This window comes from Barbatula barbatula, assembly GCF_947034865.1.
Source record: "Barbatula barbatula genome assembly, chromosome: 5".
In the NCBI taxonomy this organism is placed as follows: Eukaryota; Metazoa; Chordata; class Actinopteri; order Cypriniformes; family Nemacheilidae; genus Barbatula; species Barbatula barbatula.
Window position 1 is genome coordinate 11,119,310 of NC_136769.1, and position 15,837 is coordinate 11,135,146.

General features: G+C 40.2%; 1 protein-coding gene across 2 annotated transcripts; it reads right to left on the reverse strand.

The window, feature by feature from the left end:
* Positions 1-947: 947 nt before the first annotated feature.
* On the reverse strand, positions 948-15,100 carry fbxl16 (F-box and leucine-rich repeat protein 16). Of its 2 annotated transcripts, none has more exons than XM_079455690.1 (6): positions 14,783-15,100; positions 7,616-8,279; positions 5,759-6,267; positions 4,295-4,379; positions 4,144-4,207; positions 948-3,559 (listed from the first exon to the last, which is right to left on the reverse strand). In XM_079455690.1, exons 2-6 carry the CDS (start codon positions 8,270-8,272, stop codon positions 3,411-3,413), a joined length of 1,464 nt encoding a protein of 487 aa, XP_079311816.1. In that variant the 5' UTR covers positions 8,273-8,279; positions 14,783-15,100; the 3' UTR covers positions 948-3,410. The 2 variants fall into 2 exon arrangements, with proteins under 2 accessions (XP_079311816.1, XP_079311817.1); XM_079455691.1 differs by lacking the exon at positions 14,783-15,100 and adding an exon at positions 8,446-8,496.
* Positions 15,101-15,837: the final 737 nt, after the last annotated feature.

The window sequence follows — 15,837 nt, forward strand, 5'->3', positions numbered from 1 at the left end:
GCGAGAATAGAATAGCACTATTCATGAAAGCTGGCTTTCAAAATGCTTTAAATTTACAGTGTAAATCAGACAGAACCGCCTATATCTGCCAACCAGATTTGTCTGTAATAAAGCACAATTCACACAGTACCAGTATAGAGAATGTGAAGCTGATGTCATGCCCTATGTTGCAGTGGCGCTGCCATCTTGGGAGGATTATACTCCACTGCACTTATTGTTTTGATATGGACCATTACTTTGTTGTTTGATAATTGGAGAAATCGAAAGTGAAAGAACCAGGGGTTTTTCCCTGAACGACTCTGCGTAATGCTATTGCAGTTTTTTGCACAGCAAGATCGACCTACCAGTTATATTTCCTAATAAAACAAGAAAAGTGAAACACTGCATTGAACGCACTAGCATTGATCCTCCCAAGATGGCGCAACGTTCAACACAGCGTGACATAGCTTCACATTCTCTATATAATCGACTTGCACGCCTCTGTCGTACGAGGAAGCCGGCAGGCAAATGCACACCCCACTTAATGTCAAAGTACGCACACAATAAACATCTGTTCATATTCTTCTCATCTTTGATATTAGCTCGGCGTACAATGTTAAATTAGTCTTTTAAACTATCGATTGCTGATGTAATTCATCGCTGAAAGACCTGAACCTTTTTGCATAACTTGCCACTTTATTTAGAAGGTACTCTAGTCGCACGTTTCGCACAATATCTCTGTTGACTCGCCCCGATCTGTGTTTTGTGAGCAGTGTAAATAAGAGCCAAGCAACCTAAAAGAAACTCTTCAAACCTCCTGACAGATGATCTAAATATAAATATATACAGGTTACAGTGGGGTTAGTGCATGAGCTATTATATTTATATTTAGGGTTCTATTATGTAAAAAAACATGTTTATCCCACACGCATAAAATCTCATTCCATACAAAGAGGAGAAAGGCGTTTGACATGAAAAATGATTTTTATACAAGATTAATACAATATCCTCATATATGTCCTCGAACACTATGTGATATATTAATAATTATTCACTCTGTATTTCATCTCAAATGGTTCTGGTTTGTTATCAATGGATACATTAAGGATGAAAAGCTCTTTGATGGGGATCTTAAAAGCTGTTCATTTCTTTGCAAGACAACCCGTTGACTGTAAATACTGCATGTATTCCGTAACAACGTTGGAGCAACCGAACGCAGGGTTAAGTGAGCTCAGGCATGTGAACTGGTGTAGAATATTCATCATCCAATCCCAAATCACTTGATGACGGTGTCTCTCAACAGACGGCCATTTTACAACAAAAATAAAAATATTTAGAAACAAGTCACAAGGGTAAGAGAGCCAGCAGGGTTTAAGATGGGTCAACCGTGCCCATCACCAAAAATATGCAGCCTCATCAACAAAACAAACCTGGCTTTCATTCACAAATGAACTGCGCCCACTGCTTCGTTCAAAAACATTTCCCCTACCTCAGAACAAACAATTGTTATAAGTTGAATAAATAAATAAATAAACATGTGCAATTATGTCAATAAATAAACCCGCTACCAATCGTAAGTAAACGCAAATACACGATTTAAAAGATAAAGTTACACAAGGTGGTGAAATCACCACCCGGGGTCTTTTCCGGATAATGGGCCGTTTACGCCGCCAGCCCATAATTAAAGAGGCCAATATATACACGAGGAAAGATCAGCTGTGTAAGTGTAGCAGATATAGTCTCTTATCTTTATAGCCTACAGGATTTAGGGTGGGGTGGGATAGTGTCCACTTTGAGAATGGAAATGTTGGAATTCTTCTGCCCTCATCTGTGCCAGAGGGAAAGGGACTTTTATTAAGTGACGCACCTTTCGGACAGAGATTAGCTGTATGTTTGAAGACCCCATTAGTCATCGATCTAAAGAATTCAATTCTGTACAATTTCCCGAAAAACACTTACAAGACCATACCTTTCCACTAATGCCCACAATAATTCGCTTAGAATAAAAAAAATAAGGATGTTGTCATTCAAGTTGGCCATAATCTGAGACTTGGTGGACAGTATTTACCTAAAGCTCGACAGCATAACAGAACCAGATGAAGTGAGCAGCATGATAAACTCCTGAGAGGACAAACGCAGGGTTTGATATGGATTGAGTGGGTAGAGGTCACGGTTGGAATAAACGGCAAGTTTCTGTAAATTCCCCTGCGTAAAGAAATAATGGCGTATGGATATTGCTTAATGGGAAAGCATTCTACAAACAAAACAACTAGATGAGTCTATTGTCATAAGCTTGTGTGGGATGTTTGCACCAGCCTGCGTCTGCATTCACCACGAATGGCTGTAAACTGTATTCATCTTGTATATTTAAAATTTACTTTGGGCTAAAGGTGACGGTGTGCCCGTACTGTAATAGAACTGCCATGCTGTCGCTTTTGTAATGATTCGGCCTGGTGACAAGTAAGCATCCATGTGCAGATTCAGTCTGTGAAGAGCCGTCATGCGAGCCCAATGCATCATGGGATCACTCTGAGATCTCATCTTCATTTGAATCAGGATTAATATTGAAACCCGCACGTAAACCACTAATATCAACTGACATCAAAGTGGAATTAAAACAAAACAGATGAATTAAAAAGCTATCTAATGTACAAACCACAGTCCCACAGGAAAAATGTCGAAGCCGAGTTCTTTCCAGCTGGATACCTGGAAAAGAGCATTCTGCTGGGACTAAAAATAACCTTCTGACTATGCTGGTTCCTCTCGAAATCGTACCTATCGAGTCTGTACCTGGATTCCCATCTTATTGAAAGTGTCCGTCGCATACGTTTTTCAGTCATCATCAAAAATAATACTTAAAAAAATAAGATTTAAAGAAAAAGACAACGGCATGACAATAATCGAGTAGTATTGATGTGAAATCTACATAGCTGATCATCTCTAAAGTTCTTATAATTTTCCATTAATAAGACACAGAGATGAAGAGGCAGCACCACGCAAGGAAGCGAGAAACCGCGTTAAAAAACCCTGCGGTGGCTCCTTTAACTCATACCTTCCCTTTTAGTTTTTGATTCCCCTCTCTCTCTACCTCTTCTCAGATATGAGGCATCACAAACCTTCTTCACTTCAAGATAAAAGATGAGACAGGAAAGCCAGTCTCTGAGTTCACTGGAGGAACATGTTTCATGTATGTGTGGGGGGGCTCATGTTGTTAAATGAAAGATCAAGCATCTGACGATTTGTACATTTTCGTTCTCGCTCATCAGTCGAGCCCCGTTTCAACCTCTCTTGCCCTTCCAAGTCAGTGATCCCTTTTCACCCCTCCGGAAAAATTCCACTTCATTTTCTCGGTTCTCCCGTGGGTTCAGGATGAAGTTGGGTTTATCATCAGTCTGTAAGGAGGAAGTTTTGTTGATGTGCCGGCGCCCGTTCTATTCGATGACCATGCAGCGCGGCAGATGCTGGGAGTAGTATTTGAAGAGTTCGGCTGTGGCGCCAGGGCAGTTGGTCAGTTCCAGCTCTTCCAACTCCTGGAGTTGAATCAGGCCTGATAGGCCAGTAGTGGTCAGCAGAGGGCAGCCTGGGACAGAGCAAATGAGAGCTGGTTCAATACAAATGCAGACATACACCTACGTTCAACGTTTGTAATGATGTGTTACGACAACGCCATTATTTGCATTACATGAAGTGATTACCAGCCAGGTGTAACAACAGATTTATTTAAAGGGGTATTTCACCCCAAAATTCTGTCATGATTTACTTACTCTCATGTCATTTCAAACTTGTATGAACTGCAGAATATAAAATAAGATATTTTGAAGAACGTTGGTAACCAAACAACAGTGGCCCACATTGACTGAGACATTCTTCTAAATATCGTCATATAAATGTTTTAAAAGACATGAGAGTGAATTAATGATGACATAATAGGAATTTCTGAGTCAAATGTTCCTTTAAAGACAGCATGGTTATGTGTTCATTAACTTCATGAATTATTATTTTTTGTTTCAAACCAATGTATTTATACTCTGACAGCATTGTCTGTTTTTAATGGATTAACTGAGCTCAGGTATTCACAGAAACATAACCGTGTAATTTGCTGATGGTACTTCATCACTGACAACCGTTCCACACTGTTATCAGCACTATAAAATAAGTTTTTACCTGCTAGAGAAAGAAGACGAAGACTCCTCATGCCATATAGATGCTGTAACCCAAAGTCCTGCACCTGGACACAAATATGGTCATTTATTCTCATGTAATGAGACACATCTTCATTGGCTGAACAGGCTGAATGCTGAACACTGCTGCTTACCTGACAGCACCAGCGCAGATAAAGACTTCTCAAAGTGGACATGGTGGATAAGTAACCAAGGCCTGTATCTGTGATCCTTACACACCTGAATACAGAAGAGTTATGTCAGACTTTGTTTTCTATAAGCAAACAATAACTTACCCCGAAATAAATTCTTGTAGTTCTTAAGTCCCCTTTTGCATTTGAAAAGATGCATAGCCCCATCTAGACTGAGCAATACAAATACAAAGCCTTTACTGAAACCATATGTTTATTTCATGTTTGGTGGAGTTTTTACTTTAATTCATGTTACACAAAATAGAGAAGGGATCATGCTAAATTGACCCCACCATATAACTGTTCAACCAGCAACCAACAAGTTTTTAACCCTCATGTTGTTTTCGGGTCATTTTGACCAGAGAACTCCACAAGTGTTAAATGGTTTTGAACACAGCACAAGGGTTTAAGGGATAGTTTACCCAAAAATGAAAATTCTGTCATGAATTACTCATCCTCAAGTTGTTCCAACCCTGTATACATTTCTTTGTTTGGTTGTACACAAAGAAAGATATTTGGAAAAATTGTAGCAACTGAGTTTTTTGGGACACCATTGACTACAAAAGTAAAACAATTGGTTCTGGGGCACCACTGACTACCACCTGAGCCTAACCTAACTCTTACCATCTAAACTACCTATGCTTCCTAAACTTGCCAAAAAACACGGCCAAGTGATGACGTCAGACTCTCAACACCAAGGATTTAGTGAGAACCGTAAATTATTGCCAAAACGATACTGGTGGCCTCCATGCTGTATGTCTGTGCTGCCTGACATATACATAATATAAAGAACAAAATTAATACACATAACATTTCTCCAGCAAAAAGTAGACTCACTGCACCACTACAACCAGCTGTGGCCTCGTAAACTATAAACACATTCATTACATGCCGATAAAGTGTATTAAAAGCACTTTTAGCTTAAAACACGGTATGGGCGCAGGCATTTAGTGTTTCTGTTCAGTGCAACATCGCCATCCACTGGCATGGCATGCATAATACAGGGTCTAAACTCATTTTTTAAATCCGTGTATATGCAGATTGTTTTTATAACACTGTTGTGTGTACGTGAAACCTTTTAAAAACACAAAGGAAAAATGTTTCACGTTCACAGTCGCTTAGTCCTGATTCATGATCCACTTTCTATTCTTCTCTTTTTTCTCTCTCTCTCTCTCTCTCTCTCTCTCTCTCTCTCTCTCTCTCTCTCTCTCTCTCTCTCTCTCTCTCTCTCTCTAACTGACAACTTGCATGATTTTCTGTCATCCCTTAACTGTCCATAAAACCATGAAGTTCAAAATATATCTTAAAAAGGCTATCAAAACTATCAGTCTCATATGTTGCTCTGCACTACATCCGACCACAACCAACTGAAGCTCTGTAATAGTGACATGAGCAAGATTTCAGCTGTGACTTCCCTCGCTTACTCACCGATCCAGAACCAGCTCCTCCAGCTTGTGAAGGTCACATGCGATGTACTCCAGGGCCATGTCAGTGATGCGTGGGCACCAGGACAAATCCAGGCTCCTGAGCTTCCTCAGGTTCTCAGCAACCAGTTCCACGCCGTCATCTGTGATCTTCGAGCAGCCCGACAGGCTGAGGGAGGTTAGGTTGGGCAGGCTGTGCACCATGTTGACCACGCCGTGGTTGGTGATCTCCCAGCAGGAGTTCAGACGCAACGTGTGGGTGGTGTAGCCCTGCTTGGCGGTGAAGTAGGCCATGGCCGTGTCAGTGACGTGGTAGGCCTGCAGGCTGAGCTCCGACAGGTTGGGAAGTAGCTGGGAAATGGCAGCGATGGCGTCGTCAGCCACGTTGATGCAGTCGCTTACACTGAGAGAGGTCAGCCGGGCGTTCAGGCTGGACCACAGGCCTGCTTCTGTGAAGTCATTGCAGCCGGATAGTTCAAGATGCATCAGGCCTTGCATTTGCTCCAGCATCACCTAAAAAATGCAAGATGGCATGAGTCCTTCATATTATTCATATCTTTATTCCAATTGCTAACATCATTTATGTAGATGTATAGCCGTTCTAATGCAACCACATAAGAAGTGTTTGTGTATTCAATGTAAGGATGTCCTAAAAACCTATGCAGTCTATGGCCTAAATAATGCCCACTTGGATGTTTGACCCAATTCTTGTGATAAACAACAAGCATTTATGCATTCGGACACGTTACAATTGATGGATTGTGACTCCGCTGACCTAGTTACAATGCCAAAAAAGAGCAAGAGAGCTTTGTGCAAGTCTTCTTTAACGTTTACATTTTCCATTTAAATCTTATAATTAAAAGCCCAATGCCTAAGAAAAGGAAAAACAATTTAATGAGTTTTGCTGTTATATCTAGTACGTGGTCATGATCTAATATGCCTTGTGTTGTGATATCTGTCCACACAAACAAGCCTGAGGTGCACCGACGGAACCAGCACCAAAGCCTCCCTGCACATGCTGCTTTATGTATCTGAAGGGGAAAATGCTTGGATGCCGTCACGAACAATTTGAGAGTTCACCATGGCAACAAAAGCCCAGTCCTAGAATAGCTACAGCATTCAAACAAGTGTGATGAGAGCGATCATCCCTGCATGTTCTCACAAAACAATTATTTCTAACCATGTACGTTGGGCACTTCTGAGCTAATATTTAGTCACGGTTAGTCATAAGCATGAAAATGTCACTTTATCTGCTCGATGGGCAAATAAATGCATTGAAAAGACATTACTGGTCTGTCTGACGGATACTGAACTATTTTGCGCAGGCGGCAAATTACATTATAAGGACTATCTACAGTCGAGTTTTATGATTTAGTCAACTTCGTGTCATATCCTGTTTGTTGCCTTGAGTCATGAAAGGCATTTTTAAGATAGCGTGTTGAGTTAAAAGCAGGCCTGGTACTGGGATGGCTCGACTTGGGGGGCATTAATATATTGTAGTTGGGAAGATTTATAATCATAGGTCATGCAAGAATATATGTAAAAAAATTACAGATCATTATTTAATAGATTATACAAACAAGTATTTTATGGTAAGTATTTCATTTTTTATTATTTTAATTGTCAGCTGGATGTGTCCCCCCTGGACCCGGCCGTGGTTAAAAGAGGCTCAGTTTTGAAAACTCTGTCTAGTTTTCTAAAACAGGGAATGTGTTTATTTCTCATAAAATTTGACGGAAAGGAAAGGCTGCACGAGGTCTTTTGTGAAAAATGAAAATAATGTTGAAATGCAATGTTTTTATAAACCACAGAAGGAAATATGTTGGTTCCTTTAAATATGGCACACAGTCTGGACTCTTACCTCAAGTCCTGCATCTGTTATTGTCGACCTCTTAAGACTGACAGACTTGACTCCCTTCTTCGACAGAGGATAGTTGTCGATGAATTCGCAAATGTCCAAATCAGAGACACCAACCAGACAGAACGCCTGGAAGCCTCTAAGAGCAAAAGCCTGGAGGCTAACAAACTCTTTCTCTCCATTGGGCAGGATAGAGTAGAGTTCCTTGGCATGCAGGATGGGTGTCACGCCTTCCCAGAACTTGGGCTGGTAGAGCACCTTCCTCCACGTCTTGCACACCTGTGCTAAAATGCACTTTTCTGCCGTGGTAAAGTACCATAAGAGCCGGTTCAGCACCTTCTCATCCAACACCAGTTGCCTCTCGAGCAGAGGTTTGGAGAATTGCCTTAGGGGAGGTTTGATGGCAGTCACAGGGCTTGTGTCCAGATCAGGACCCAGCAGTGAGGCCGCTGTGGGCAGGGGTTCCAGGTGATAGGGGAGGCTGGGGGGAGGCAAGATGGTGGGCACAGAGGAGGACTGGCACAGGCGGTTCTTGGCAGCTGGAGTGCCTTTGGTGATGCTGGCCGAACCGAGGCCGTTGGGCTGGGGGGGCAGCTTGACCATACCGTTCCTTGTCACGCAGGGAGACTTGAGGTCGCTGGGAGTGGACATATTCAGCATTGGAAGCCTGTGTATAGAGTTAAAACATTAGTATACATTTACATTTAGTCATTAGCAGACACTTTTATCCAATTCAGTGTTCAGTGAGCAATAAAACAAAATGTCATACAGGAGCAATAATACAATAGTTGCTAATACCAAGTTACTAGTTTCAACAAAAGACAGAACAATACCTGTTGTGAGAAAGAGAGAGGTTTAGTTTAGTTTTTTCTCATTTGTCTGTCAAGTATTCACAGAAGAGGTGGGTTTTAAGTCGTTTTTTTATGTTGTGAGGGAAGTGTTTGACGGGACTGAGTTAGAAAGAATGTTCCACCAGGAGGGAGTTGCGAAGGAGAATGTTCGGGAAAGCGATTTACTGCCCTTTTAAGGCGGCCATACAAGACACTGCTCATTTGCTGAATGCAGGGCTCTTGATGGGGTGAGGAGTGTAGGAGGGTGTGAAAGTATGCAATAAAATCTAGGATGACAGTGAAAATAGTGCTTAAAGGACACTACTGCGGAAACACTGTGCACAATTGTGATTACAGCTCATAAGTTATTTACTTAATTTTACTTAAATACTTCATTAACTTAATTGTTTGTGGCTGAAAAATGCACAATAGGCCTACAAATGAAAATAATAAATGACTTCTTCAAAACACATCTAACCATTTCAATTTAGTGAGAACTAAAAAATATAATTGTAGTAGGATTTCCTAAATGCATCAGTAAGACTTCAAGTCATTTTTTTCCATGCCGTTCAGACAATAAGGATGTAATTTAGTAGTGTTGCTGCTTTGTCTGAATGAAGCAAGAGAAAACAATGTCAGCACTGAAACAGCATTGACATTTAACCAGTTTTAAGCAATGCAAACCAACTCCTGTGACAAGTTTCATGTCTCGCAGGAAGCAAAGAAAAGAATATGCTCTGAAATGGAGCTGCCTTTTTCTCACCCCATTCCACCTTACAACCTGCATGCAGGTGTGCGTGCTCAGCGTGTTAAAGGTTCAAGTGTAAAATGTCAATGAGTGTTGTTGGCTTTGAGACATTTTTCTCAATAGCTCAAATGCTCATGCAGTAAAACACAATACACGGGTCAATCCAGAACACTTAAAAGTCTACAAATTTAACTAAAGAAAAACTAAAATGTAATTTGCATGTCAGTGTTTTGATTATGCCACCGCTGGACTTTACAGGATAAACCGAATGTATGTAAAAGCAATGCAAATGCACTGCTCATTTTACAGCGCAGGAAAACTAAAAGCACGACAAATTAATTTCTCCAGGAAACCAAACTCTGAAGGGCAGACCACAAACCCCACCCTGATCCAGCCCCACACAAGAGATCTATAAGCTTTCTAAGGTTACAGCATATCAGCGGGAAAATATGACAGTTAGTGCAAAATCTTTTAGAGACTTTTATTAAAGGGGTCATATGCTGCGAATACGTGTTGTTCTGTGTCTTTGGTGTGTTATAAGTTGCCCATGCATGTATAAGCAAAACTTAAAGTTTTTTTTAAAACAAAAGATGCATTCTATCGAAAGCGAATGCTCGCCCAGACCTGCCAGCAATGCCTTGTGTTACCACCACCCCCCCAATCTACCTCAGTTCTTGGTATGATTTGACTAAGGTGGGCGTACCTGTCAGTACAATTGCTTTGGAACATGATGTTCCGAATATGGTTAAGAAGCGTTACATTTCCGTCACACGCTTGCAGTACTCAACCAAACACTATGCTCTGGTTAACTAGCCAATCATAGCACACCTCACTTTTCAAACAATCATATTCGTTTTAGCCGTGTTATATGACCCCTTTAAAGCATTATCTTAGATGGCCTAAACATTAACCCATAAGAAAAGGTTATTCCTCACAGGCTGATCGGTCATAGTTCATCTTATTTAACTATCAGCTTTTGCCTTTCCTAAAATAAAAAAACAAGTCAATTGTTTACATCCTGTAAGCATACAAAGCTACAAAAATAATACATGGACACAATTTTATAAGAAAAGTTCATTTTGATATTTCTGTTTTTAGACAGTTTGAGACATTGTTGAGAACTCTAGAATAGACGCTACAGAATAATACCACAGTAAAATCGGAGAAACCAAGGACTGTCTTCATTTGCGCATCATATAATTTAATATTTGTAATCACATTTGCGCTTTTGGCAGACACTTTTTTTCCAAAGCAACTTACAGTGCATTTCAAGCTATACTTATTAATCAATATGTGTGTTCCCTGGGAATCAAACCCACAATCTTTTGCACTGCTAACACAATACTCTACCATTTGAGCTGCAGTTAACGAGTGCATATTAAGATATACATTACAGGCCCAATTGTTAGACTGCAAAGAACAAAATACTGGTAAATCTAAGAAAGCAGTCATGTATGAGTAATTCATAAAGAGCCAGTGAATAGAATATAGAGCTTTTTGTGGAAGGACCTGTTTGTGCAACTTCAGCACCAAGGAGAGCTACTGAAGTGCCTGATCATGTACAGCAGTAAGCCAGCACATCATACTACACTTCAGCACTGCAGTGGAGCAATCCGGCCCACCGATATGTGCCATTTGTGTAGGCAATGCAGTTAGGAGTTAATAATAAAAGTCACAAATGGAACCATTCGATAACTGACTGAATAAGGGCTCTCTGTGCTCTAGGCACTCACTGGACGAGAAATGTGCTGTCAAAACAGCTGTAGCGATTTTTCTATGGAGAGTAACAAGTGATTAAAAAAAATGAGGATTGTTGACATTTTCTGGACGGGGTAAGATGGGAACTCTCTGTACCCAGATATGAGCCAAGAAAGGAGTGGTGGAGGTTTGCCAAGGCACCATCCATATGCCGCCTTTACCCTCCACTTCTTCTCAAAATTACGAGTTTTCAAGACAGTTAGTAATGATAATGGCTTTTAATACATAAAAAAGTATTACATAATTGCTTTTAACACACTAATGACATGCAATTTTGATAATAACTGCTGTAGTGTTCCACTGGGAAATGTCTTACAGTGTGGGTAATGACAGACTTTGAAGTTTAAAGCAAACCATCTGTGTAAGGACCATTGGCCTAACCACATTTAGACCTGTTAATGGTGATTTTCGCCAAAACAATAATGACTTTTTTCATTATAAACATTAATAACACAAAACTTTGCATTCAAAATCCACTGGCTCAAATATCTGACAGATCACATACCACAGCAGTGACGCTACTTTGTTTGTCTATATACTATAATGCAAATGTTTTGAAAAAACTTAAGATTCAAATAATAATCACTTGACGAATGAAAAACAGTGCTAGAACTAGAACAAATCAGTTCAGCTGTTGCCCGCGGAAGCATTTAAAAGAGGAAAGTGGCCAGTCTCCGTCACAGTTAAGCAGCACAGTATCTGAAGGCAGTTGAGAGCAGGACGTGGAAGGGGCATGGCTGCTATCCAGATGGGTTCATGAGAGTTCATCTGGATACACAGAAGGGAAAAAGAACCTCTTAAATAATCGGGGGGTTTTAACAGGACGTGGTAAGCATGCTAAGGGCCTTTATACGTTTCCATATAGTGGTGCCACACATACAGAACTTCTTTTTTTAATTAAATTCTCAAAGAAAAATATATAAAGATACCAACTTAATGATTTAGGTTTAGCTCATTCTCATGCGTTAAAGGTCCATATGTTGCATTTTTAATAAACCCATAGGCACTCATATTGGGTCATTGAAAAATTGTGAAAAACATGGTCTTCCTCTAGTTGTAATGAGTGCTGTCTTTTTCTCTCCCAAATCTTGGAGAATACAGTACTTTACCTGAAACAGAACAAATTGTTCACATTTTGTTCTTTTATATCAACTATTTGTGATTCCTCCATTACATATTTGTGTATGTCAGCCATAGGCCTCTAGCACCATACTTATCCAGCATTTAATGATCAAAAACTTATCCACAGTTTATCCACAGTTATACTCTGTGCATTTAAGTATCCGTTTTTGTATTCCCTGGTAATTGAACCTATATCCAAAAGTCATTTCATGCAGGGTTTGACCTTCAATTCAATTATGAATGAAAATGTACATGAGTTATTAAAGAGTACAGAGTACAAAAGAGCACAGAAGAGTACAAAACACAGAAAACAACACAACTCAGAATACAGTATGAAATGAATATATTATAATACAACATGTGGTTCACATGTTGTTTTACTGTACTTCTTTAAAAACACAATTAAAAATTATATTTATATTTCTTATATTTTATTTCTAACTCGCTCTTTTTGCAGCCCAGACTTACTGTGGTAACAGGTTACTGTGATAATAACTTATAATGGTAAGAAGCTAAACAGCATATTTGCTTGCATCTGTTTATGGCAGACATCTTTGCAATTACACACATGCTTTAATAGAAAATATTTTTTGAAAGCCAGTTGACATAAGAGGAGAGGAAAACACAATATAAACAAACTTTCTGGAGTGTTAATACAGCAGCTGGCCTTTCTCCTCTCCTTTTCATTTTGCCAACAGGCCCGGCATACTTATACATGTTAGATGGATTTACTGACAAAACATGCAAATTCTACAAAATTAAACAAGGGAAGAATGGAGCCCTGCTCTTCTGCCACATAAAGATGTGTGTGACTCTTGACATGCACAGAGGATGGAGGTTGGGAGGAGAGGAAACTGGGGAGATGGGAAAGTAGAATCTCATCGGAAGGGTCAGAGTTGCCCGTGCTCCTTCTAAGAGGGATCTGTATGTTCAAAGCAACCCCACAATCTAGTATTCTCAAACTGAGATGTGGCTAAAGAGCACTTCTGAGACTTCCTCCGTGGAATTTGAAATTAAGTTTTGAAAGTTAGATGAAATTCAAATGAGTCTTTTGAAGAAGTTTGTAAGTGGGGCAATGTTGAAAATAGAGCATTAGTGTCACACTACCTTTTGAGAAATTATACTGACGTGACAAATAATCTGGACCTGTTTTTGTTTTATTTCTTTAGCTCAACTTGTAGAGAATAGTGATAATACAATCATGGGTTGAATTCAATGAAACACATACTGGTGAAATGTAGGCTACTGTAAATTGATAAACGGCATAAAAATGGACAGTAAATGTATTATTAAGGGTTATTATTGGAATTCCTGATAGTATTGCAAACTAAACATGATGCTTGTTTCCAGATTGTACATAATCAATAGATCCATTATAAATATTATATTGCTGATATTTGATACTGTGGCTCTCAATGCTGTACAAATGTTGTCTCATGTGTCAGACAGTAGTCATAAAAAGAAAAAGATGTTTAAAAAGGGAATAAAGTATAAAACATGGCGCTTTGAGGTGTTCATTGAGAAAAACCCACCAGGAACAGGATGTCGATGTCTCTCTCTCTCTCTGCTTGACAAACTAGAAAGACTGATAATCCTGCCATGTAAAAACTATAGAAGGAGGCTCTCGTCTCTGTTAGGATAGTGCAAACTACACAGTCAACTCTGAGTGTTCACTTTTATCCATGATATATTAGCTGTCTGATATAAAACATAGGAAAATAGCCTGGGTCAATGTCAAAGGGGTTCGTGCAGATCTAAATTAAATCACTAAAATACTTAAAAGCAAATGCAATAAAGGCCAGAGACTATTCAAAGCGAATCGCCCTCTGAGATTCAAACCCACAACCTAACGCATCTCTTACGTAATGTAGCTATTGATGTATAGTAGCTCTGCTTTCTCCCACACACACACAGTAACTGTGATGTTTTACACGCTGAATCCAAATAGCAGGCCTAATACTCTTCTACAGGTTAAGACATTCAATCCCTGACCAGACTTGTGAAGACATCCGGTCGAGGCAATGCATCGAGAGGTGTGTCTTGCCACGTGCTTTCCGTGAACAAGCTTGATCTCTGAAAGATACACATTAAACTCCCAACGTCATGTAACACTGCAAATATGTATCAAACAGAGGGGCGACATTGGCGCCAAGAGCGGAATCGTGCGTTTGTGTGAACATTTAACAAGCACCACGGCGGCCTTGTTCAATTCTGTAAATGTTTACCGTCGTTTATCACGCCAAACATTTGCGTGTTACCTCACAATGCCTCAGAAGGACAGGTGACGTCATGGACATGAGAAGCATATTCAGCATCACATGAGCGAGACAATGGCCGCGTCTCAAAACCTGCCGAGCTGCCCACCTAGACAGCATGTTAAGAGCGTCATGGATGCGTGCTGCGTTCTCCGAGCATCCCAGACGCGATAGGAATCGGCGCGTGTCAAAATGCCCCGGAACGATGCTGTCTAGGTAGGTAGCGCTCTCGGTGTTGAGACACGGCCAGAGCCGAACGATAATAATGTTTTAAGGATTCTCCGTTTTTGTTTCAGATCAGCACTATTGATATTCATCCTATCACGGTTTGTTCCCCGGGGACATTTGTTATTACCAGTAGCTGTATCCTCGAGCGTGTAGGCTATCCTTTGCGTCAAACGCCACATAGGCTTGACAAAAACATGCAATCGCATTGAATAACGACCGGTTATCTTACCTTTCTTTCGTATGCAGCTCACCATTAATCCATGATCAGTGAAACATCTCTGCGCGGCTCGATCGCGGTTCCCACAACGTTGCAGGACGCATGAGGTTAAAATAAATAAATATGCCAGCAGCCCTGCCCGTTATTTCCTTGCGGAGGTGATGATGTTGCCACAAGAGGTGTAAACCTCTCCCGATGCCACAGCCGGATGATATCACTACATATGTGCTTAGAAATCGACAATAAACAAGCGAATGAATGGCCTGGATCAAAATAACAGCATCTAATGCCCGTTCATTCTGTTTCTCCACACAAAGCTTGCCTCCCACTAGTTGTCTCTTTCTCTCTCACATGCACACGCACACAAAACAGACCAATCCCATTTAAAGAGATAGGAGCGAAATATCAATAATGCATCGCTTTGGGCTGGTGAGCATTGAAAAGCAATATTTTCTGCGAGCGTTGGATGTAACTCTTAGTCGAAAGGAAGCTGAAGGCATCGTTTTATTATGTAACCACATATTTGCATGCATTTTGAAGAAGCGGGCATACATCATGTAGAAGACGTTGACGAACAAGAGAGTGATGTTAGAGACTGTTTTTACTTTTCTAAACATAACAAAACAAAAACAACTTGGGTGACAATTTTTACTAAACTAAAACTGAAATTTGTCTTACAGCATAAAAAATACCTTTATATTTTGGAGTAGTTATTTTAACATCACAAACGTTTCTTTGTGTTTCTTTGACTCATGTACACTCCAAGTCAGTAATTCAGCATTGCCCTGAGCCATGGAATATAACCGACGCCCATTCTAGCTTCCATTACACAACACTTTCATACTGGCTGGAGTTCTCAAAAAAACCCAAAGTCTGCATCTTACAACATATGCTCGAATGAGAATGAAATTTCTACCAGAATTCACCTAGAGCTCTCCACAGACAGACAAGGCCTACACATTTTCATTACCAGGTCTGTCAAATGGCTGCCAGTGTATTTCAGCCTGTGACAGTGCACAGGCACAACAATTCTTCCGTACTACCTTTACTAGTTATGCATGCTGAGC